We start from the raw sequence: 26,237 nt of genomic DNA on the forward strand, positions 1-26,237 counted from the left end.
TAATATGCTTCTTTTAGTCTGCCAGGTTAGCCTAGTGGCTATGCGCTTCGCAACCATATGCTTCGGGAAGGAGTGTCCTAGGTTCGATTCTTCCCGTCGGTGAGGTGAGGAGCTGAAAGATCTGGCATAGCCAGGTTAGTCGGTCTTGGGCGTGGACAGTACGGTTCTTTCTCCAGTTTATCCTGGGGTTTTTCATCCCGTAAAGCAGGCAAATCGGCCTTGAGAATTCAAGATTAGGGACATAGGATACACCGGGGCGTAGGGCTGACCACCTTATCCTGTGAACGGCTTCAGGTCCGTTCACAGGATAAGGTGAATTGAACTGGTGATAAGGTGATTAAGTAACCCTCGACACCGCAGGGCAAAAGAGAGAAAAGGAAGATGACATTATTTAAATTAAGGGATATTACATCCCATATTGTTTCATAGCCGAATAAGAAACTCAAAGAGTTTCATGCCGAATATAGAAACTATATAAAGTTCGGCGATTCCAAGCAAATACCTGGATAGTGCAGCACCTGACCCATTTGGTAGTGCAAACTGAGGCAACTCATAGTAAGGGTGGAGCAAGCTCCGATCACTATTCTTGGTATTTACCCATAATGTGAACTTAGCTCCTAGGAGCTGCATTACTGTTCTACATTATGAAAGAAGGTCGCTACCCAGACCGGTTTCAACCTTTATTGAGGGCTCATCAGTGAGTAGGTAGACCTAGTTAATACCAAACAGAACTTACATTCCTTCTACGAGAATTGCCACGAAGGTGTCCTAATAAATTACTAGTTATACGAAGAGCCTCTTCATAGGCTCTTCATATAATTAGGAAGATGAGATGCTTTCAACTTTGTCAAATGCTTTTTCAAAGTCCATAAATGTAATATGTGTTTGTTTCTAAATTGTATTCTCTTCTTTTCTCTATTATTAATTTTAGGCAAAAGACTGGGTCTATACATGATCGTTCTTTTCTAAACCCATTCTGTACTTCTAAAATAAAGTTTTCAGAATATTTTATTAGTTTGTTATTTAAAATTCTGTTATATATTTTGGAACAGGAATTTATAATACTTATACCTCTATAATTTTAGGGTCATTTCTACTATCTTTTTTTTAAAGATAGGGATAATAATTGCTTTTTTTCCCATTCTATTGGTGGGTTATTTGTTGAACAGATTTTATTTAAAAATAATAAGAGTCCTTCTTTGAACCTTGTTCCTGCATATTTATATAATTCTGAACCTAACTTAAATTCTCCGAGTGATTTTCCATTTCTTATTTCTTTCAAGCTGATTACTAATTTTTCTTTAGTTATTTCCTTTTCATTTAATGTGTACCAGTTATCTTTTTTAAAATATTTATCTGTCCAGAATTCTGTATAGAAATTTAGAAATTCTTCTCATTTCAATTCGGTGTTTAATTTTACGTTTTCTTTGGTATCTTTACTTAAATATTTGAAAATCTTATATGCATTGAGTCTTATTTTATACAAATCACGTTCTAAATTGGAAACAAATTTGTTCCATGATCCTCGATGTCTTTTTCTGACTTCTGTTTTAGCTATGGCTCTTATTCTTTTATATTCTATTTCATCTTCTAATCTTTTACTGCTTAACCATTTGTAATAGGCGTCTTTTATATTTTGATTATTTCTTTGATTGTATTGTCCCATATCTTCAGTTTTTTCTTTTTATTGAATTTTTTAGTCATTCGGAAGCCTTATTACTTAATTCAACTGCCAAAAACGCACAGAATTACTTTATATTAAACTATCGGAAAAATCAAACATAAGTATGTTTTTAAATATACTTAAAAATAACCCTTTTAAATATACCTTTTAGGTCATTGAAAATAAATTAATTTTTTGAGGAAAATCTCGACACCACATTTGAAGTCTTAATTATTATTATTATTTTGGGCACGTTATGCTAATAGCAGTAGCCAATTTATTAAGTTAATTGGTATCATTTTTAAATTAGCAAAATAGGCAGCCAGCTTAATCCATTAATCATCTCACTGACAAAACTGCACTGGTTCTTCCACAAAATTGGTTTAGACATCGTTTGTATGCGAGTCTCGCATACAAATGCTCTAGTATCAGACGACGTGCGCTTGCGCAAAATAAACGCGCGCTTGTTTTTTTTTTTTCATGCATTGTATAGTTCGCCCACCATTTCTAGATCCCTTCTTGGCTTGGTGCCAAGAATAGTCGATTCATGCTGAAGGGGAGAAAGAAATGAAGGATGTACGAATTGGTCGTCAACATGCGAAATCACGTGCTTTCTTGTCTGTCGCTGTACTAGTACTAGCTTGATTTTTGTTGTTCTCTTTTTGCATTATTTTTTTATTATTAATTTGTATGATGGATCCAGTACAGTCAACAAGTTCTATTGTTACACGTTTCAATAGCTCTTGCAAAAGAATATTGAATAATGTGCTGACATTCTGCGAAAAAGAATCGTCAGAAGGCCGTCTTCTTGTTCCCCTTTCTCAAGTCACAAAGCGTGCAAGTGCGGGCGTATCGGGGTCGACTGTTAAAAGAATTCGTAGGGAATCCAAAGGTGAAGGTAAGTCAAAATTTAAATCTCCTAAAAAAAAAGCGCCAGAGAAAGAAAACCATCGAAACCGTAGCTTTGAATGATTTTGATGTAGACGTTATAAGAACTATTCATGAATTTTACGTAGTCGAGAAAAGTGTGCCAACTGTTCCGAAATTGATTCCTGTGCTTAAAGAAAAAATTAATTTTCCTTGGAAAAGAGAAACTTTAAGGAAAATACTTCATGAAATCGGATTTTGTTTTAAAAAGTCATAGAATAAAAGGAAACTTATCATGGAGCGAAGTGACATTGTTTTATGTAGAACGCAGTATTTGCACGTATTAACACTCTACGTACATTTTTCCAACTGTTATACAAGCAAAATAGTTACACTTTAAAAACAGCAATGTTCGTAAAAGAAAATCTAAATTTTCCGACATGTAATAATAAACAAACTCAGTTGGTTTATTACATCCCAGAAGACAGACTGATTACCCTATTATCGGAATGGATTATCCTTTTTCTGACATGCGCAGAAGTGACGAGGGACCTGAAATCGGTGGGCGAACTATAAGGATAAGGTAATCTGGAAACAAGTCCTCGGATATTGCCTTGAATGAGTATTAAATAACGAGACAAAACACACGCTTGATAATAAAACACTAAGAATAAAACACTGTTAAAATGACGTATTCATGAAATGTATGCAAAATAAGCAATAAATTAATAGAAAGGAAGAGAAACTTCGGAAAGGGAACAAATCCAACTTACTTCAATGTCTTGTTGAACTTCACTTCTGCTGCTGAATGCATGACTACAGATACGTCATTCTTGATTATATCGAAATCCTCACTGGATAATCCAACGTCAGGGTGAGTGATGTCTCCAAATACGGGTTTCACCTTCGTCAACACATCTGGATGCTTTTTTTTCACTCTGTCGAAGAGCTGGAGAAATAAAATGTTATTAATCCCAACTCGACATACATCAAAACGAAAATTATCTTTGGAGCTGTAAAACAGCAAAAAAAAAAAAAAAAAAAAAAAAAAAAAAATCAGTGCTTTGCCTAATTAATGAGTGTGAGTGTGTGTGTTCAGGATAGAAGAAGAATTTGAAGAGTAAACGAATGTTCCCAAATAGAAACTTGAGCTACCTTTGCCGGGAACTGCCTCGATGATGCAACAGCTTTAAAGTGGTACATACAAGAATAAGATATTTCTGAAAGTACAATTGTATAGTAACATACACATTACTATACTTATGTCGACAGTAACAACAAAAGTGCCCTGGCTTTAGCGATTGAATCCAACTGGATCCCGTACTGAATATTTAACAAAAAAGCAAGATTTTGCATACCAAAAAAGGTGTATTCTTCATAGCATATATTCCCGATACCTAATTATCTTAAATTAAACCAAATGATCGCAGTTGAATCTTCCACATACTGAGCTGCTTGTGCTTACGTATTACAAATAACAGACTATTAAAATTAGTCATCTATTAAATAACGATACACGCTCAAGATTGTTTATTGTTTTAATAAGAAATAAGCAAAACGATGAGAAAAAAACTACTTTTTTGTTACTTTTATAAGCTGAGTAAACGTTATACGAGTAACTGAGCAATTTTGTTACATACACTAAAATGACGTCATCAAAATGACAAAGCTAAAAGTAGTGATTTTCTTTCCTTTTTTTTTTTTTTCTGCTGCCGCACTTTGAAGACTATTCACTTCTGGGACAAATTTATTCTTGGTCAGATCATTTAATTTCATTACAGCTGTTCTTATGATCACTGTCATTCCATACGAAGATGGAAACTCATTTTTCAGAGAATCACTAGGGGAAGAGAGTCATTTTAGTCGTTTTTGATTGGATTAGTCTAAGACAACCAAGGTCAAGCAGCATTTCTACAACAAGGAGTAAAATTCGCGTGTTACATGTTAAATGCTCTTGTGTCCTTGGTGGAAACGATTCAAATCCAAAGGGTCTGCCAAACAAGAAACGTACATGTTACATGACTGTCAGGTAGGCGTTGCTTCTCGAGCACGTGCGGTGCATTTCGATTTGGGTATAATTTTGACAACATTTCTAATCTGTGTTATTCTGATCAGTTTCTATAGGCATGCATTTCATGTCTTCATTTCCACTTGTTTACGTTCGACTGGAAGAATTATTGAAGCACAGACCTGTTCTAGTTCTGAATCATCATATTACTGATACAGCAATCCCTCGATTAGTGCGCCTAATGCGTTCTTTGAAACAGGGGCATTAATCGAAAACGCACTAATCGAATATTCGTTCCTCAAATTTCTTTTTTGACCCTTAATTTTTTTATAAAAGAATTAGGGTATGTCTCAGGGCCTAGTTAAAGGAAAACCATGAAGCTGAAAGACAATAAAACATATTCAGAATATAAATTTTATTATTCTACTTCTTAACAGAGAATTGAGCTAACGTAGTTTGGCGGGCATTTTGCTTCTTTTTTTCGTACAACTACTCTTCTGCAAATTTTACTGCTTCTCTCTTCATCAGGATCAGCCTCTAAGCATTGCTGCTTAAAAACTTTGATTGTACGAAAATTATTTTCAAATTGTTTCTGTGAAATCTCTTTTGGCTGACTATCAATGGTTAAATTTTCTTCATATTCTTCGGGATCTTCCCGCTGTGCATCTAAATTTAGCAGGTCGGAATCACTCAATTTTTCAGAATGAGATTTAATTAACTCTTGGACATTACCATTGTCAATCTCATCAAAGCCCAGTTCACGTCCGATGTTGGCAATTTCCTCAACAACATTATTCACTTCATCTGAAAAGCTTCCAAAATCTTTTGCACAATGCGGAAGAATACGCTTCCAAACCGCTCGCATATTGCTAGCAGTAATTTCATTCCAATATTGATGAATATTTTCAACAGCAGATTTAACATCAAATTTCTTCCAGAATTCTACTAATGTCATGGAATTCTCACCAGATGTTGCTTCTATTGCCTGTTTAAATGTTCTTCTCAGGTACTATGCCTTAAAGGTTTCGATAATTCCCTGGTCCATAGGTTGTATAAGAGAAGTTGTATTTGGCGGTAAAAATTCGGAACATAGTATACATGAAAGTAGTGTAGTATGCCATTAAAAATAACTTTGTAAAATGTTTCAAATCGGTAACTAAATTATTTCATCCTGGTGAGTGATTTTTTAAAATAGTTAGCCATAAAAATGTATAGATAGATAGAATTTTTTTAAAATCTGTAACATTTATTTTTAAGATGTATATAGGCGCACTAATCGCCTATTAGTGCGTTTTTATGTCTATGGGATATTTTTTATGACATGTTCCTAAATGCTGATCGAGCAGGAGGACATTATTTTTAATAAATGGTGACATTGCTCGTTATGGTCATTACTCGAATTGCAAAAGGGAATTCACATTCTCAGAAATTAAAACTGTAATGTAAATATAAGAGGTGATATGATAGAAGGCATATAAGTTATTAAGTGATTGTTTAGGATTAACACTAATTTTTTTTGTTTATTATTATTATTGTTTTGTAATAATAAATTGGGGTTTCTCGTCCCATAAACTCAAGAAAATCGACTGTAGAATCTACATTATTTCAAACAGTAACACATCCCGTTAGGATTAGGTACTAAGAGATGACAGCACTTGTTTGACCGTCTCTTCATTGGTTGCCGCCTATAATTAGTGATAGTTTCGGAACAGCTATCTCTGATTGGCTACCGGTGGAGACTGAACTGTTCGCTATGGTTTTGGATCAGATATGGAGGGGTTAAAATAAAAACAATAAATGGCTATAAAGAGACTTTACAATATAGATGATGGGTGGCAAATGAGAACTGAATGGGAGGCAACGTTGTTAGAATATCCAAATATTCTTAAATATTGCACCATGAGAGTAAAGAATTATATTTAATTCAGAAATTCGTACTCAATATAATTTGGTGTATTATGATGATTTCGTAACATTAGCATAAAACAAATGAAGAAATTTTACAATCCGTGAATATAAAACCAATTAATTACTACATAAGACAGTATAAACAAAAATGGATAGAACATTTAAATCAGATGGACAGCAGCAGATTACCAAAAATATTATACAAGTGGAAAAAGAAGAATCAGAAGACCAAGAAAGAGATGGCATGAGACCAGAACAAGCCACCTAGCTTAAAATCCATGTTAGGAAGAAGCATGCCTTCTTATTTTAGATGCAGAAAAAATAAAATAAAATTTTTGGATATCACGTGATTTCAAATTCAATAAAACAAGCCAGATCCCAGTTTCCGGAAAGAAATCCTGCTCGAGGTTTATGACACAATGTCTGTAGCATTTTCTTCCATCCTCCTCCTTGAAGGGTGAGAAAGTGTAAAGAAAGTATACTACCTCGATATGATAAAAATAAATTAAGAAGAAGGCTATGATGGCAAACGATTCGATGCGTAGGTTGTGTAGAAGGAATGGGTATGTGCAGTGAGTTTGAGGGTAGATTAGATTTGTATAAGAGGGACGGCCTAAACATGAATGCGTTTGATATCGGAAGTCTAGAAAAAGTAATAACTGGTATCAGACCTAACACAGAGTCAGGGAAAGTAAATTATGCAATTCTGCTAATGATGGAAATGGGATTATCATGGAAATGATTACGAGGAGAGAGCGATTTCGACTTTGTGTTCGTTCGGACCCAAGAAATGTGTGCAAAGATGTCAGCATGTATGAGGCATTAGAGAAGAATACAGATTTGCAAGCTGTCCAACTGTGTCATGAAGACTGCACACAAGAGTAAACAAAAGAAAATGCGGTAGGTTATTATGTCTATACACGAATGCCAGGATTATCGGAAACAAAGGGGATACAGTTTGTTGCCTTGGTCAGTATGTTGGGACCTCAGATTGTAGGCCTTAGTGAGACCTGGCTATCAGAATCAGTGATATTGAGTGTAAATGATACAGTATTTTTAGGAAGGCTAGACAGCATAGGGGAGTGCTGTTAATGATATCGGATTACTTGAATCCAGTTAGAGTTGAGACCTATGATTGTAGTACTAGTAACAATATTTCAAATTATATCCAACTGAGGAGTATACTGAGTTCAGCGGAATAGTATCGGTTGCTGGATGGGAAGAATATCGACAGTGCATGGGAAGCATTTAAATAATACTTAAATGATGCAATAGCAGAATGTGTCCCGAGAGTTTGAAGAATAAATGGGATAGGAGTCAAATGGATGTGTAATCTTATTAAGCAAGAGATTCTTAAGATGCAGATGATGTGGAAGGGATACTGTGCGCATAAGGATGATGTTCGTTATGAAAATTATAAGGGCAGGCTAGAATAATCAACTGTTGTACGGAAGAGTTAAGTCGGAGTATGAAAAGAAACTGGCTCTGCAAGCCAAAGACGACCCAAAAGAATTCTATCGATATGCTGCCAGTGAAAGAAAGAATCAATATGAAAGAATGTCTCTTCTGAATGCAGATGGTGTGAGGGTGGCAGATGCAGAAGAGGTTATTGAACTAATGAGTGCCCATTTTGCTAAAAGCTGTCAACCTGGTGTATGCAAAATTGAGTTCACTACAGCCTCTTCACTGAATGAAGAACCTCAAGTATATTTATTTATTTATTCTTATGGCAAAAGGAATACAGAACAGCTACAGTTCAATGTCCAGTCTGGAAAGCCAATTGATGGCCTCATCTGTCACCTTGTGGATGTCCTGTAAACCACCACCGTGAATTGGTGCCTTGAGCTGTCGTGCACAATATGAGTAATCGAATGAGCTATGGGAGAAAAATCACAATAAGGGTGGTCTAACAGCCCCCATTTAGACAGTAGGTAGCCACATCTGCCCTGGTTAGTTCTGATCCTGTTGATTGATGACCAAATCTTCCTAGGAAGAGCAACACCAGACTGCAGAGCACAGTGATCTTCTACCAGGAAGCCGTTTGTTGGACCAGTATAATCTCCACATGTCAGATGTTGATGGCAGGACAGATGAAGAGAGTTCGTCCATGGACCAGAAAGGCTTTCTAGATTTTAGGCGAACTAGGTGGATTTATGAGAGTCTAATGCAGGGGCAGGAGTAGTTTTTTCATTGCTTTATTAAATTTTTTAATCGAGGCTTGTCTTCTCCGTATGTTTTGTGGAGCAATGTCAGATAGGACAGGCAGCCAGGAGAGACGGATGCTTCTCACTGTCCCACTAATTGTGCGCATGGTAGAGTTTAGCGTGGTGTCTATAATGAGAGTGTGTGTGCACTTCTTTCCAAGACAGGGGCACAATATTCTGCTGCAGAGAATGCGAGGTCTAGTGTAGACGACCTTAGGACTTCTGACCACAACCCCAGGAAGTTCCAGAAAGCCTTGAAATGATATTGTTTCTCGTTTTAATTTTGTTGGACAGGTCGGTGATGTGCCTTTTATAGGTTAGGCTTCTGTCCAGGCTCACTTCAAGGTATTTCGGGCGAGGCTTGTGTTCTACCATTTTTCCACAGAAAGAGAGGTTGAGGTGTCGATTCGTCTCTGCATTGTTCAGGTGAAATACTGTGGACACAGTTTTTGTTGGATTTGGCCTCAAGTACCACTGCTTGAAGTACTCTACCAGGATGTTCAGGTCTGTGTTCAAGGTTGATTCCAGGTTGGAAAAGGAGGTAGATTGATGTAGGATCGCTGGGTCATCAGCGTACATATACTTGCTTGAGCTGGTATGTGGTAAGACACGCAGATGTTAAAAAAAAAAAAAAAAAACAGAGCCCTGAGGGAGACCGTTGTGAAGGAATCTGGGCCTGCTCTTTTTTTTCCCCCGCCAATATGGACCCGGATCTTTCTACTGGAAAGAATGGATTCAAAAAGCTGGAAAGTTTTTTGCACCTTATATTTCCTAGCTTTAGGAGGAGGCCCCTGATCCAGACTGTGTTATAAGCTGATGTTAGACTAGTGAAAGTGGCTCCAGATTTAAGTTTCTTTTGGAAGCCTGCTTCAATCTGTGTTGTCAGGGCCAGGACCTGGTCAGAGCAACTTCTTCCTGGTCTGAAGACAGTTTGTTCAATCGGGAGTGCTATTTCGATGGGTGGTGAAATTCTTTTAAGGAGAATTCTTTCAAAGAGCTTAAAGGTGGAGCAAAGCAAGGAGACAGGTCGTATATTTATTAACATCATTTGGATCTTTCCCTGGTTTAGGTGTGGCAATTATTTTGGCTCACCGCCACAGATTTCGCAGTTTACCAGTCATAATTTTTCAGAAAAGTGCGGCCAGCCATGTTTGGCCTTGTTGACCGAGATGTTTTAGAAACTTAGGGAGGATACCATCCACTCCTGCAGCCTTGCCATTCTTGGTGAGTTTTAAGGCTACCTGTATCTTTCCCCGAGACACTGGGTGTAAAAGTTCAGGAATCTCGGGGCCCGTCTTCAGGATTTGTCTGATGGAAGATTGCACAGTAATTTTCCTGATAGAGCTGGGACGTATCTTGGAGCTTTTCAATAAATGATTAGCCATTTGATCAGGAGTATATGAAGAGGAGGTATTAGAGCTGTTGCACAAATTTAATCAGCACGGGTGCTAAAAGAGTGCTCGGTTAAATTGGCCAATCAGCATCTCATGAGTGTTGGTGAAGATTTTGAAACATTGGTTAAGGCTCGTATTTAGAAATGGATTCACAGTGAATCTCTACTTTGCAAGCATGAATTTACTAAGGGAAGATCATGCTTTAGCAACTTTCCCACATTCTATAACAATGTTACCACTGAACTAGACAAAGGGAATGGATACTTTTGGATTTTGCTAAGGCTTTTGACAGAATATAACATGGAAGACTTGCATAAATTGTATAATATGGGTTTGGATTATAAAATATTATCGTGGTTAAGAGGATGGCTAACTGAAATATCAAAAATTTGTATACGGGGGATGTGAATCTGCAAGATTTGAGATAACTAGTGATGTACCACAAGGATCAGTCCTTGGTCCACCGTTATTCAATCTGTACATTAATGGTATTGGGAAGGATTTGACAAGCGACATACAGCTATTTGCTAATGATGCAAAGATAGGTAGGGTAATCAAGAATGTAGCAGGTATACAGTATTTGCACAATGATTTGAACAGACTGAAATTGTGGGCATGGGAAAATGGATGTCAGTTCATTGTTAGTAAACGCAGAGTCATGCACTTTTCGTAATTAGATATCCAATGGCGTATTATGTCGGTGGGATTTTTCCAGCAGAAACCGAGCAGGCTTGGGATCCTGGAGTGTTAGTAGATAGAAAGTTGATGTTCACGAACCATGTGGCAAAGAAGATTGCAAATACAACTCAAAAGATAATTGCAATGCTGAAACGAACTTTGACATATTAAGATAAGGAAGCTATTTCGCTTCTTTACAAGGTCTTGATGAAACCTAACTTGAACTACTGTGTGTCGGTCTGGTCTCCTTGTTTCTGTGGCGATTCTGATACAGTGGAGAGAGTGCAAAGGAAAGTGTTAAAATTATAACAGGACAGTGGAATACTGATTATGAAGAGAAATTGAGAATTTGTAGACTTCAGACACTAGCAAACAAGAGAAAGAAGGGAGAGATGATTGAGACTTACAAACGTCTGAAAGGGTCATGCAGGATTTCTGTTGATGGAATTTTTAATTTTATGAAGGATGGGAAAAGAACAAGAAGGCATCCTTGGAAGCTGAGAACGAATGCAGCTAACGGACTCTCTTAATAATAATAATAATTTACAATTCCGCCCTTATTGGTTCAAATGATTCGTGGAATAAAAGTAGTTAGCGACACAATACAATACTAGCTTAGTCACTGGTATGTTCTTCATGTATACCAGTTGTTGAATACGGAACTAAGACCCAAATGCAATCATTTTATAACATTAAAGCATGCAGTCTTGCTTTAAGGAAAATAGCTATTACCTCCATTATCTGTGGAGTTTAAATATGCTAGTGGAATGTTAAATGTGCGATTTTACTTATTGTGCATGTTTACTAAATATGCTGCTGGAAATTTGAATTAAAACAGGTAATAGATAAATGAATAACTTACAACATCACTCAGTAACTCTTCCAAACGCTCTCGGTAATTTCTTCCTTTGGACCTCAGAAGAACATAGATGCATTTTATTCCAGGACAGGATCTTAATAGTTTTTCAAGAAGAGCCTGAAACAGACCACATACTTAATATTTTATACCCCTTACCAGCATTTGAGAATATATGTTAAGTTTCGATCAATGTTTTTCAATGTAGGCTAAATTGTGTTGTGCTATTTTTAGCTCTTAAGATATCTCGAAACAGTACTAATTGACGGTACGTAAAATGACAAATTTCAATTCAACAAACCTAAGTGCCATCCACAATGGCAGGGAAAAATTCTTTAAGTAGAAGAACGACTAACGATCAATACCACATCGAACAAAACACCACTGTTCCGGATTTGGTATATGCGTGTGTGGTTTGAATCTTAGCATGGCATAAATGCTTGCAAAGGGATTTAAGTAGTAGATGCATTTCACCGCTTGGTGTAAAACCACTAGCACTATTTATTGGAGTGCCTTGAAATGTGACTCGAGAACAGGATTTATGAAATCCGTTGCTGATCCACTTTACTAAAGATGCTATATTCAATTAAAACCTTTTACTGATATCCCGTTTTTACTGATATCCCACTCCGAAAGGAGTGGGATATCAGTAAAAACGATAAGAAACGATATTCCTCCGCTTATTTTAATACAAGATACCATTAAAAAAAACTGTGACGTCAATGTATAAATGTCTTTGTGCTATTTTATTTTGGTTTAAAACATAATTGTGTACTATAAAAACTGTAAGAACATAGGAAAAATTCTTTCTTTTTAATTTCCAAATTTCGATGTTTTCATGCATTTTCATTTAGTAAAGTATGCCATTTTCTTCGTATAAAATGGATGAGGGGGATGCTACAGCAATTTGTTTATTCTTAGAAGCTTTTCCGAATACTGTAATTAAAAAAGTAATTCAAAGTTAGCACTTTGAATTACTCAATCAGTTGATTACTCAATTAGTAATCAACTGTTGTATTCAGTTATAACTCAATTGCTTTTGTAATTTCGTACTTATCTGTGTGTACAAAGATTATGCATCTTTATGGAAGTGATCCAAGTGAAATCTATAACCTTGACTGAGTTGGCGATTTTTGTAACTATAATTCTGTCGCAGCTGGAAAAGGGGGGGGGGGAAATGCTTTGTCCTTGGTTGCTAAACAGCACTTGCAAAGAAAAGCAAAGTAACAAAACACTAGCTGCATTATACCGTAAACTGGAAGAGACCTCGTGTTAAAGGTAGTCCGCCATTGTTCTTAACCAGTCACTAGAAAAACATGGCTATCATTAAGGTCAAAGCTGAGTTAATGTTTCATTAATTTGTCAGTCATGGTCCAGATTTACTGAGCTGTACTGCAGAAAAAGCAAAGTTCCATTATATCAACTCTAGAAGTTGTTGAGGAGGCTTAAGTTTCCCATCCTTCCCACTTTAATTATTATTAAAACCTTTTTAAAAATTACCAAATTTTACAAGTAAATTGATGATTTAATACATTAGACTTTGGCATGTGTAACGCGATAAATAAGCGCTTATTCCCCCCCCCCCCCCCAGCATCCTTTTCTCTCGATTATGTCTGGACTTGATTATAGGTCAGTTAAATACATAAATAAATTTCGATAATTACATTTATAACTCGATGTCTAGTTATAATACATTACTTTATATGATACTAGACGAAATACTGGTGAAAATTTCAATGCGTTTCCTGAGAAATTCACGAAGTCTGCTTTGATTTTTTAAACTGTTGCTTTGAAGGTAGAAATTTGTTAGTGGCAGGCGCTTGTTCGTATGTCATAAGGCACACAAAGATAATCCTCATCTATATTTTTAAACATGTGAGGAACCAAGCAGTGAATATGATTCATCCAGTTTATTATTATTCTGGTTTCTTTATACCACTAATTAAAAATGCGACATAGACTTTTTCTTTTCGCTCACGGCAAAAACTTAGCACAATTCACAAGTAAAAAATAAAAGCGGATTTGAAATTATTCTACAAGTCGAGAATTGAATTGAATCCAAATAATAAACTGTTGAATTTGGCAGTTGAATTCCATTCTTGGAATTAAAAATCATATTACATGTTAAATGGATTCTCTGACCGATTTTTCCGTCTCGGGGATTAAAATCCCGAGTTTCTGAAAGGATGCGAATTCGATTCATTTCAGAAACCTTCCACAACATTCCACAGCATGAATGAGCTATAACCAAGAGCATATGGTAATATTATGAACAAAAAATGTCTGCTGGTGGTTAGCGTACACGCTCTCCAACCAACAAGCTGAGGATTCAAATCCCCATGGAGATGAATTTCATCACTCGATGTGAGATCACCTCCCGGCTTATTGGAGGCCTGAAGTGGTTTGAAAAAGTTCCATGTTTCGTCTCTATAGCAGATTTTCCGTACTATGTAAAAAATAAATAATCAAAAATGTATAAAATTGATTAAAATAAAAATCCAACATATTACCACTAATAGTTATAATAAATTACCTGACAATCGTAACCACATAATAAAATTAAATTAAGTATATTTCAAACACATACAATAGGTCGTAGCAGATAAAACAATAATTATGTACCTAAAAATTATACACAAGCAAATAATTACGTAATCTATGAATCGTGTATCTAAATTTATGTAATTAATACTGATATTTATGTAGACAAGTCATCCTCAACGCATATGCATTCTTTCCAGTATGACCAATCGCCATTGGTTACAACACGCATTTATGTTTCTTCTTGTAAATCATGTCTTGTAATAATAATAATAATAATAATAATATAGGGTGATTCAAATTACATCAACTCTCCTGGAGTCAAAAACAGTATATGCATTTCCCTCATCAATCGCTCGTGTTACTTGATCAAAACGTTAACGAGATTATTGAAAACAAGAAAGTCCCTTAACAAATCCATACTGACCTTCACACATAATATTTATCTGCTCAGTTCTGTATACGAACTGTTACCAATTTTTCTAATGCCTTAACCACAGGAGTAACACAAACTGGTTTCTAATTTGATGCTTCCATTCTCCCACAGCGACACTATCTTACCCTCCTTCGACTCCCCCAGGGACTTTTTCTAGGTGCAATGCTTTCATTAAATAGTCAAATATAAGAGTTGTTAGTTTTTTAGCGCATTCCCTTAAGACTGGTGGCGAAATTTCATCCAGTCTCACAACCTGGCTGACATCGAGAGTACTAATATTTGTGAATCACCTACTTCCGTTACTTCTAATATGTCAACTCTCTCCATTCTCTTTGGCACAAGACTCACCTCCCCAGAATGAAACACGAATAAAGTAATCATTAAAACAGTTCTAAAATATTATTCGCCTTGGTCACTAGACCATCGTCCGCGCGGTTAGCCAGTGGCTTTGCGCTTCGCAACCATTTGCCTAGGGAAGGAGTGTCCTAAGTTCGATATCCGTCGATGACGTGAGGAGCTTAAGTATTTTCCTCAGCCATAGCCAAGTTAGCCGGTCTTAGGCGTGGACAGCAGAGTTTTTCCCATCAGTTTATCTAGGGTTTTTCATCCTGCAAACCGGTCCCGTGAACACATATGGATTACAGTCAGGAATACTGACCCAACCATAGGCCTGATTCGTCACCTATGCGGCTCCGAGCATGGATAAAATTTGAGGGAACTGAGATTGTGCCGTACCTTCCCGTAAAGGGGACACACTGCCGTGTATCATCATAAAATTCTTTAGGGTTGTTCCTTGAAGGCAGTGCTAGTCTCTTCTCATATTCTAATTTTCCCTTCCTGATTATACTATCACCTTTCTTTCTTGAACTTTGTATTCCACACGCCATTATTCACCACCTCCGATTTTACACATTTTACACAGCTAATGTTTTATGTGCAATTTTTTCTTAAACTTAGTGGTCATCCATTGTACTCTTTTTTTTTCACATTCTTAGTATACACTTTGCTGCTGCTGTTCACAAATGATCCTTAACTAGCTTCCATGCACCATTGACCCTCATTACCCTCTAATTCCTCCATCCATGGCACTGCTTCCAGTTGGTTTCTAAGACCATTAAAATCGCCTGCCTTATAATTCCCCATCATTTCCTTTCTCTCTAAGACTTTCGCATGCCTGTGCACTCCCCCAGATTAACATCACATGGCCACTTTCGCCAAGCGGAGGCAAATATGACATTTCAATCACTATTGACTCCTTATTACCACAGGTTACTTCGTCTGTCCAATTTATAATTTCATAATTGAAATCACCCAAATGATCACCCGCTTTCTACTAACCAAGCCAATTTGTCTTAACCTTTCCTGGTCATTCCTTGGCCTGTAGCAACATCCAACTATATATCTGATCTTGCCAACCCATAACTCACACAGTAAATCCGCAAAGCCGTGCGCATTATATCTCTCCTGGTCTCTAGCCTTACAGGGTGCATCTCATCAGCTACCATAACCAATACTCCACTGCCCTGTTCCAATCCTGCCAGTCCTCTTTTAACCATGTTTCACTAATACAAATAATTTTAGAAGATATTGAATAAATTGGTGCCACTAATTCATTCCCTTTATTCCATATGCTCCTGGTATTAGTATATATATGAAAAAGGTACTTCTCAGTGCCCCTCTTTCTATATGCCAGTTAAGTCATTGGACACATATATATTATGCGTCCAATGACTTAACTTATATATTATTGTCTCCTGAAACATCTTCCCACATGATGCTATACTTCGTACTCTAAACCGTATCAATACTAGTTTCCCTGTCCACACACTTCCACTTGCTCGGAGAACAGCAATCTCTCCAAAACGCCTGTATTCCTTCCTGTTCAGATGCAACCCATCTTTTACATACAGCGTTCTTCTACCATCAAATGCACTCCAATTATCAAAATATTCTAAACTTCTCTTCCTACACATTCTTACAATCATATCATTCCTTACACCACTTTTCTACTTAACTCAGCATGGTCAAAGTGAGGAAGCACATTCACTACCCTACTTCTTACTTTTTTTTGCTGCACAGTCTGTAACATTGCTCTCAAGTCATTAGTGCTGGAGTAAACATCTCTTCCACATTCTGTCCTGTCTTCATTGTTCCATCAGGAAAGCACACTTCAAACATGTTCCTCTGCACACTTTGAATCGCCATATACTCGTATTATACCTGTCATGGCTTTATTACTACTCGCACTAGCGTCTTTCTCTTTTCCCATACTTTCTCTTATTACTCTCGCACTTCCATTCCTCTTCCTTATTACGCTTTCCCCTATCTTCCTGACTTTCACGACATCCTCTCATTACCTCTCTTTCTGTTGTTCTTTATTCTCTCAATTCCTGTCACTTCTACTCTCTCCCTGACTCTCTTTCTCTCCAAATGATTCTTGTTTCATCAATTAAACTGCTCTCAAGAGTCCTAATCTTTCTATTCCTTGCTCTCAATTCAGCTCTCATACATTTCCGCTTCGTTTCTGACATCTCCATTTTTTTTTCCAGGAGTTGCATGGCCAAAAATAAAAGGTCAGTTTCTTCACTATCTCCGCTAGCCTCTAATGCACGATAGTGAGACTGAACACCTAACAACCCAATAGTAGTAGGGGTGGATGACTGGTACGCAACTGGAGTAAACATATGACAGTGTGGAGGATTATCGGAATATATCGGTACATTTCTGTTGACACCGGTGACAACAGAAATGATAGCGTTTGTTTACGCACCCCACTAGGAGGCACAGCTTAAAATGTTTAAGTCTGCTTCATTACTTTCTCTTTTATATGATCTGAATCACCCAGTTCTTCACCGGTGATATCTTCTAAACCCTTCAGCCTCAGAGCTGCTTTCAGGAGCGTAGGAAGCTGGTGCTGTACCTTAAGTCTGTTTCCTGGTCAGTGTATTTCATATTATTGAGGATGACAGCGAGATATGTACAAGAATATTACATAAATAAGTTCTAAAAAAAGGTCTACATGCAACTAGCATTACGATAATGAAGAGAGCAATACTACTCATATATAGCGTAAACATTGCATCACATTCACGTTAATAGCTCGGGTGTGCTTTCAAAATACATACACCTTTGAACCCTTTGAAATGAACTAAAGTGGGCGCAGCGGGTCAAATTCTTAGCGTTCTAGTAGTTTTAAACCGCTGAGAAAGCGAGGCCGGGTGAGCTCTGAGACAATAGCACCTAGAGGCTGTGACTGGTTATTGTGTCAACCAATTATTCTGACCTTAACCATTTAAAGCAGTGTAAAAACATGAGGACTCCCAGTCACATGTTTAATCATTTCTAAATCTCAAGATGTTTGGAAAACAGACTTGACACGCTCATCAACAAACAAAGAAAGATTGAAGTTACTCGTCATAATGAACAGGTAAAGAAAAATAGAGACATTTTAAAAACATTAATTGATACTGTATGCTTTGTGGCTAAGCAAGAGCTTCCTTTGAGAGATCATGAGTCTGAAGATTCAACTAATCGAGGAAATTATATAGAATTTTTAAATCCTTCGTGAGTATGATCCTCTTTTAGACAGTCATTTAAAGGATTCGACTGTATTTCAATGAACTTCTTCCACAGTACAAAATGATATTATTAGCGCTAAATCTGATGTGGTAAAAGGTGTTATAAAAAAAAAAATTGCTGTCACTACATTTATGGCCATTATTCTTGATGATACCTGATGTCATGCCAAAATAGCGGCTATCAACTGTTTTCCGTTTTGTCCGCAATGGGCAAATACACGAAAGTTGTCGGATTTACAGACGTAAGTGATGATAGAACATCTAATGGTCTTTTTAAACATATTGTAAACAGAGTTAAGGAATTTAATAACAAGGACAAGTTAGTCGGTCAAACTTATGCCTGTGTAATGAGTGGTCCTATTAATGACTTACAGAGAAAAGTTATCGAGTCATATCCTTTAGCAATATTTACATATTGCTAAAGGATATGCCTCGATAACTTTTCTCGATAACTATGCTTACATTTTGAATTTAGTTCTGAAGCAAAGCCTCTCGAATATCAAGGAACGTAGATTGTTTTTACAAACTATCTCTGCAGGGGCATGCCAAGGGTATTTGCCGCCCTGCTTCAAATTTTTATCGGCCGCCCCTAATACTGCATTGTATAATCCTAATTAAATATTAGCTACATAAAATGCCGCCCTATCAATGTTGTTGTCCGGGTGTGGTGCACCCCCTTGCACCCTCGGGTTGGCGCGTCCCTGTATCTGTGCATTGGCGGCATAATTTTCTAAATCATCGAAAAGAGCAAATGCTTTGCAAGATTTTGTTGCTAAAAATTACCCTCCATCGCACCAACCAGATGGAACTTTACTTCCCGGTTAACAAGCACAGTAAAACATCAAGGAAATAAACTCATTGAATTTTTTTTTTAACACATAGTGGAGAATTTTGTGGAATGGGATGTGGATGCTGTAATCAAAGTTCGTGGGTTTTGCATTTCTTGCAAGATTTTCAAACAATTTAGTTGCTAGAATTTTTCTGTTTTATTTGGCTATACTGTCTTGAATAATGTACTTCAAACTTCATCCAATGATATATTGTACTGTTGTAAAAAAAGTGCATGACACTATGAAGCAGCTTAGGAATGACAGGGAACATGCATTTGATGATATTTGGGTTTCTCTATCAAAGGAGAAGTTGATGAGTCGAGCCCTAAGAGACGAAAAGGACTGGAAGAGATGGAGAAAAGCATGTGCCATCGATTATACCAGGGCATAGTCAACTGCATGTTCCAGGAGATGGAAGAAAGATACTCTTCACTTTCCAAACTTGCATTTTTTTCACCTCCTTTGTAGAGAAAGAAAAATACCATCAGGAAACGTCTTCAGTATGCGAAGACGTTTCCTGATGGTATTTTAGAAAACTTAAAGGATTTCTGTGCCCCAGTTTTTGACTACATTCGCTTGAAAAATGTACTGAAAGTATTTGCCAGGAAACTAGTGCATCATCTATTAAAATCCATGCAAGAAAATCAGCTTCAGGTTGCATTCAAGGAAATTTATAAGTTAGCAGAACTTTTCATGTCGATTTCGAGCACAGCTACTACAGTCGCGTTCTTTTTCGGCTATGAAGAGAATACACACGTGTTATAGAGGAACACAAACACAGGAAAGGCTGTTAGGCCTAAGCTTAATCGCTATTGAAAAGGCATTGATGATGGAACTGAAGGAAAAACCTGCATTTTACGATGGTGTGCTAACACAGTTCCCAAAGAAAAACAGGAAATTGAAACTTGTATATAATAAAGTAAGTAAAACGAGTTATTTCAGCCTTTCTTTGATTCATTCCGGAAAAATGATAATTTCCCAAGTGATTACTTTTTTCCAATTTTTGTTTGAATTATGTATGCCTGTATTTAAAAATCCTATATCAAAATTCAAATTATTCGTGTCTCACTCTAGATTTGCCAATGATAATTTAATCTCACTAAGAAGCGTAAACCCTTTGTTTCTCAGAAAAACGGCACGCGCGAAGCATAGCTATCGTTCATTTGACCTTTATGCTTTCCATATTTAAAATTATATTAAATTTTATAATAACGTTGACACGTTCGCACCTGGGTATCTGTCGTTCCTTTATTCGCTGGGAGGTACTAGCTTTTAGCGTATGTATGCCACTTTCGTGTAGAGTGGTTGCATTTTCACAAAGCTTATATCGCATGTTAGTCCCAACGTCCGTGGTACAATTTATTTCTAAAATTAACATTTGTTAAGTGTCTGGATGATATCGAATATCTTGCAATTCAAACTGACTTCAAGTTATATTATTGTTATCATTACATGACACCTCCATGCAGTCCGAAGACTCATCGAGGGAGGGCACATACTATCTCCACCACTCAAATTCATCAACTACAACCGCAACTACACCAGCGCCATCTACCGCCAACGAACACCACGAGTATTTTCACAGACAATCACAAACATCCATGCCCACAGCGAGATTTGAACCTGCAACCTTTTGGCTGGAGAGCGGATATATACAATAAACCCTCCATTTAACGGACTATTAGGGGCTAAGGGGTGTCCGTTAAATCGCGAGTTTTTTTAAATAAAAATATCTGACATTATACTGCAATTTTATCAATATTAGCACTGTAATAACAAAAAAATTGTTTCACACACACTTTTAGATAAGTTAATGTGAAGTTAATGTTCGATGACGATGCGCTTGGTTTATGTAATCCTGCTTTGAAAAAGCTATCAATTTTTTTTTTAAACTTTTCAATTCTGCTGTTTTTTTATAATTAACTCCCTCAAAGTACGAAAATGTATGTAATAAAACTGCTGCAAAAAGTCACGCCACGCGACAAAAGAACCAATTACAGTGCTACTGGTGTGATCACGTCTTAATCATTCGCCGAACATGTTTTATGAGCGGTGACTCATTTATGTCGGCTAAATTACTACAGCGTTTTTCCAACATATGATGGCCTATTTGCCAAAACTTGTTAAAAATAACAGGAAATTAATAACAAAAAATAACCTATTAATTTAATTATAAGCAAATCTCGGTTAAAGACATTCTAAAATTAACAGGGTGTTAATTTTCACATGGGACATACGGTCCGGAAATTTTGTCCGATAAATCGAAGGTTTACTGTACATTCATTTTGTATATAGCTGGTCTGTATTACTGAGCGCTTTTTGTGTCCAATGGCTGTGTTACAAACAGCTGTTACACATATTTTCTGGAACTGAAAATTTGTAAACAGATGTGGATGTTAGGACAAATGTGTTTACTTAGGTGTTATGTTTAGTGCGAGCCTCCGTAGCTCAGTCGGTATAGACGAAGCCCTTTGGTCGGAAAGAACTGGGTTCGATTCCCGTCAGTGACGTAAGGAACTGGTATCTTTCGACTAAAGATGAGTTAACCGGCTTCATACAACTAACTCACCCGAAAACTGGGGTTTTTCGTCCCCCAGAACAGGGAAACCTACCCTGTGAACACGCATGGATTGCGGTCATGAAAACGTCCCAGCCATATGCTGGTCCCGAGCCAGGATAAAACTGGGGGTTGGGGAAAGCAATGGTGAACTGCCCTGTAAAAATCTCACCAGGAATACCTTGTGGGCAATGCCTACAAGGTATTCCCTGTAGGCAATGAATGTATCCATGGTCGGAAACGACTGAAAGGGAAAATCAGATCAGATATATTTAGTGTTGCAATAAATCTGTTCTGTTGGCATGCATGTAGCATAGCCTGCCAGCGCGGAGTGTTCTTCCATTGTGTGTCGTTCGAGTTGTCTTACACTAATTGTTCCTAAATATAGTTACACAGGGTTCGAATCCTGCCGTGGGAATGGATGTTTGCGATTGCCTGAGGAAATAGTAGTAGTGGTGGTGGCGGCGGGGGTAGATGGCTTTGGAATAGTTGCGGTTAGTTGTAGTTTGGTGGATTGAGTAGCGGAGACAGAGTGGCGGAGTAGGTGCCCTCCCTCAATGAGTGTTTGGACTCCCTGGAGGTGTCACGTAATAATAAAAATAAATACTTCTGTGTATTATAAGAAGTTGTTAATCTACAACAAAATACCAGTATATACGAGATTGATAAGACAGAAGAGCCGCCTACACACACAAACACTAATGAATGTAGGATTCCCGAAAGTATGGATAATTCCGATAATGATCGGATATTATGTATCCTGTTATTGCATAAGATGTATACCGAGTCTCAGTAAACAAAAGAAATTTTTAAAAAAAACGGAGCGAAATATAGATAAACCAGAGAATACACAACATGCACAACAAATTTTACGGATGATTTGCTGCTCCATCAAATCACATTATTCCTGTCACGCCTAAATGAATCACCCGATCAACATTATTAGTACATTGGATTAGTCTCTCCCTATAGTTTTTAACTGAACTACTAAATGTATTAGCTGTTTATTATTGATTAGTTATTTATACTTTGCAAGCAAATCTCTTTTCCTCTCCTCGCCCTTGTTTTTTCTTTTTAATTATGCCATCAAAAAATCCACATATTCATATCTAGACTTTATAGGATCACGTGCTATTCGCTCTACTCAGCAACTAATGGGACACATATATCACAGATGTTAATTATTAATAATTCGTTTTGCCATTAATGAAAGTATTTCTGCTCACACTTATTCTTTCCTTTCATTTCTAACTCTCACATGTCTTATAAATGATGGTTCATATATTTTCACCTTTGAGTAATTCAAATGTATACCGACCAAATAGGGCATTCTCGTTCATTGTTGTTTTCTAATAAATCCTAAAACAGTTTGTTCCTCAACTCTACGTAGATTTTGGTTACAATTAATTGATGAAGTATTCAGTTATCCTACAATTAATGGCTTTGGACCAATTAATGTGAGAGCCGATGCGCTATGCACTCCCAAAAAGTGTCATACACCAATAAAAACGCAATCATACTGTCAAATTGACGTGAATTTTGTAGCGCCAATTGTTATGCAACAATCTATTGCATAATCCACATGACAGCATATCCAACCAAAATGGGAACGCGACGCCACTGTATATCAAGGGATTTGGAAAATCCGTTTTCCAAATAAGGTTTCAAAAGTGATTGCTTTAACATTATCACACAGTCGTGTATATAATGTAATTAATATTCTTGAGAGCTATGTGGAGAAGAGCCAACAAATACTAAAAAAAATCAAGGTAAACGACGATTCTGGTCTCAAGAAAATGGATATGAAAATAATTAAAAACAATTACCTTAAAGTAACATATTCAAATATCAATTAAGTGGTCAGAAACAAAAAAATCAAACTGATAACTTACCTGACCAATGAATCCCGTGCTTCCTGTAACTAAAACGGATCGGCCGTGAAAAAAATCTGTAATACGTTCAGGAATTCTTTGCTGGTTGTTCCTTGGTTGGGTTTCCGTTTCTGCTGATGTCATTGCAGCAAACCTTTAGATGCGCACAAAGAAATCTGAAATATAATTTCAGTTTGGAACAACGAATTCGAGAAATACACATAAGATTCTTTAAACTGATTAACGAATTCACTCAAAACAGAGATAATACAACCTTAATACTCATATACTAGTAAACCTTTATTTATCACTGGTCAAAAAAAAAATACACTTAGCGTAAATCAGAAGAAAGGATACGTAAGAAATGTTGGTTGAAAGTGCACTAATATCTCGTCCTACGTTTGTGTTGCCCGTAAAAAATATATTTATATTTTCCCATTTTGCATAATTGTTGCTAAAAGTTGATACTAAATATGAAAAGATTGCGTAAAGTTCAACAAATAATTGAAATAAAAATATTGGTGTAAATTCTATCTAGTGAGAATGGGGTTTTCAGTATTTGTGAACAAACAGACAAAGCAATCCTTGTCTGTACTATCAGTACTATCACCGTTTTTGCAAAACTACTAAAAATTAAGTCAAGAATGCTGATGATATAACATGCTTATATGATTCCACATAAATAGTTTATACAGCCAATACTTATTTCTATAATAAGATTCAATGATCATAATGTACTCTTAATAAGGTTCTCGAAATATTATTTAAATATTTTTAAGGCACAAAGCTATTCTTATTACTAGATTCATTAGGTCCTGAATTCGAGCCTCTAACTGATTTTGCGCTGAATATGTAATGTAGGAAGTATTCAACAGAACAGACTGCAAAACTAATTAATGAAAAAAAAATCATTTTCAAAATAATATCCCCTGTTCCCTCAAAATATCATTTTTCTCTCCATATACCTCTGTCGATCCCGTTCAACCATTTTCGACTAAACTGAAATGGCTGTTTGTATATTCAGAATTTCAGCCCAACCACACAAAAATGAAAAATATGTCGGGAAGTGGTGGGGGAGAAGATCTTGGCAGACTCCTAGGTCACTTAGCTTAACCAATTTCAACCAAATCTAAAAAAAAAAAAAAAAAAAAAAAAAAGCAGTATTTAACATTGTAAAAGGAGGTGTGGGTTGTCTCGCCTCTTACGAACAACTCGCATAGGTTCACTCATTTCTACCAAATTACAAAATGTTTCCTACGTTGCTAAAGGTCTCTTCGGTCTAATCTGACTATGATGAAGGAAAAGTTATAAGGGAATGCTTTCTGCACAGACACCTCTCAATAAATTTCACACGAACGTTTAACATATTTAAGGTTGCATCATTCAAATGATTTCGACAATTTATTCTTCACTCTTAAATAAGTGATATTTCATTATGTGTATAACGAATATTTGCTTATCTGGTCGATAAATCCCGAGCATCCTGTAATTAAAACAAATTAGCCATGAAAAAGAAAAGTAGATTGGCTACTGTTTAGAAGGGTATTGTTTTATATATTTTATGCATCGTCTATCCAGAAAAGGTAGTCAATCAATAAAATATCAGTATAAGGGCAGCAAGAGGGTTTTTTTAACTCCTTTTTATATATAATTTTTTTTAAATTTTTATCAAGCCACTTGACGCCTTCAATAACCAGGCGGTTGTTTTTATCACCTGGTGATGACATTTATCATAAGAAAATCACAAAATCCATAATAGAATGATAATAAGAGAATACTCTGTGCACAATTCAAATACGAATATTTGTATACATTCACATCAGTGGAGAAAAATGACTTCAGTTAAATATCAAGATAAAAACATACTTGCTTAGTAACATTTTATAGTACTTTTAGCCTTATCACAAATGAAAAATACCTGACAATATTTATGAACGTCGGAAACGAAATGCCCAATACGAGGGTTTTATCAGTTGAATAGGAGCTGGTCGGTCTGATAAATGTCACACGACTGTAACAGAAATTTTCATTCAAGAATTTTTGCACAGTTGACACTCACACACGTCTGTCAACGTTATCTGAAGATTCCACTCTTCTCAACCGTTCAGTATTGAAGATAAAGATTTAACTTGCTGACGGTCAGTGACAAGGAGAAAAACGCACCTTGACATTTTTGATTACTTTATCGAGGGAAAGAAAACAAGCTAGTGAGCTGAGGCTATTTTCTTCCCCGCTCTAGACCTGTATTTCCATTGCATGTTTATAATTCGCAGAAAGATCTTGCGGTAGATCCTTATCATTTTAGCTTGAGGCCTTTCCAAACAAAGTTTTTTAATGTTGGAACCTGTTTATTTAACATTACGCTCACTTGTTTACTTCAAAGCTGTAATTAATCACTGGGTTGTTTACAACCTTTTAGATTCGCTTTAGTATGTCGTATCGCTGGAAATTATTACAAAACGATTATTCCAAAGTAAAGTACCGATCACTGAAATACGGATTTTTCTTGGGAAATATGCAGTGGGATTCCTTCTGACTGTATGAAGGACTGTGTGTATCTGTTTGTTCCTTAAAAATATTCTCTCATGGATGTTCGTAAATATTTACTGGATGATTATTTTTAGAACATTCATTTTCGAGCTGGATAATATTATTTTCACAACTTTAACATACCAGATTTCTACTATTTTATTATGCAATGTCAATTTTTCATTATTACTATCTACCAGGGGCGCGCTAGTAGTTTCCGGTGCCTGTGTGTAAAACTTTAGTTGGCGCCGCTATACCTCTTCCCCCAATAAAAATTCACTTTATAAAAACGTATCAGTAAATAAAAATTAAATACG

General features: G+C 36.5%; 1 protein-coding gene across 2 annotated transcripts in view; it reads right to left on the reverse strand.

Annotated features, from left to right (window-relative positions):
- Positions 1-25,715, reverse strand: part of LOC150092586 (fatty acyl-CoA reductase 1-like) — a 190,736-nt gene extending 165,021 nt beyond the window's left edge. The window contains exons 1-4 of one of the 2 annotated variants that reach the window (XM_090414701.1): positions 25,310-25,715; positions 23,413-23,545; positions 11,585-11,698; positions 3,304-3,479 (exon numbers count right to left, since the gene is read on the reverse strand). In XM_090414701.1, coding sequence (XP_090270827.1) covers positions 3,304-3,479; positions 11,585-11,698; positions 23,413-23,535 — 413 coding nt within the window. In that variant the 5' untranslated portion in view covers positions 23,536-23,545; positions 25,310-25,715. Of the gene's footprint in view, positions 1-3,303; positions 3,480-11,584; positions 11,699-23,412; positions 23,568-25,309 lie in introns of both variants that reach the window. The other variant, XM_090414700.1, reaches the window with a different exon arrangement.
- Positions 25,716-26,237: the final 522 nt, after the last annotated feature.

Source organism: Typopeltis vanoorti, chromosome 25 (assembly GCF_054136105.1).
Source record: "Typopeltis vanoorti isolate ZY-2024b chromosome 25, IOZ_Tvanoo_1.0, whole genome shotgun sequence".
In the NCBI taxonomy this organism is placed as follows: Eukaryota; Metazoa; Arthropoda; class Arachnida; order Uropygi; family Thelyphonidae; genus Typopeltis; species Typopeltis vanoorti.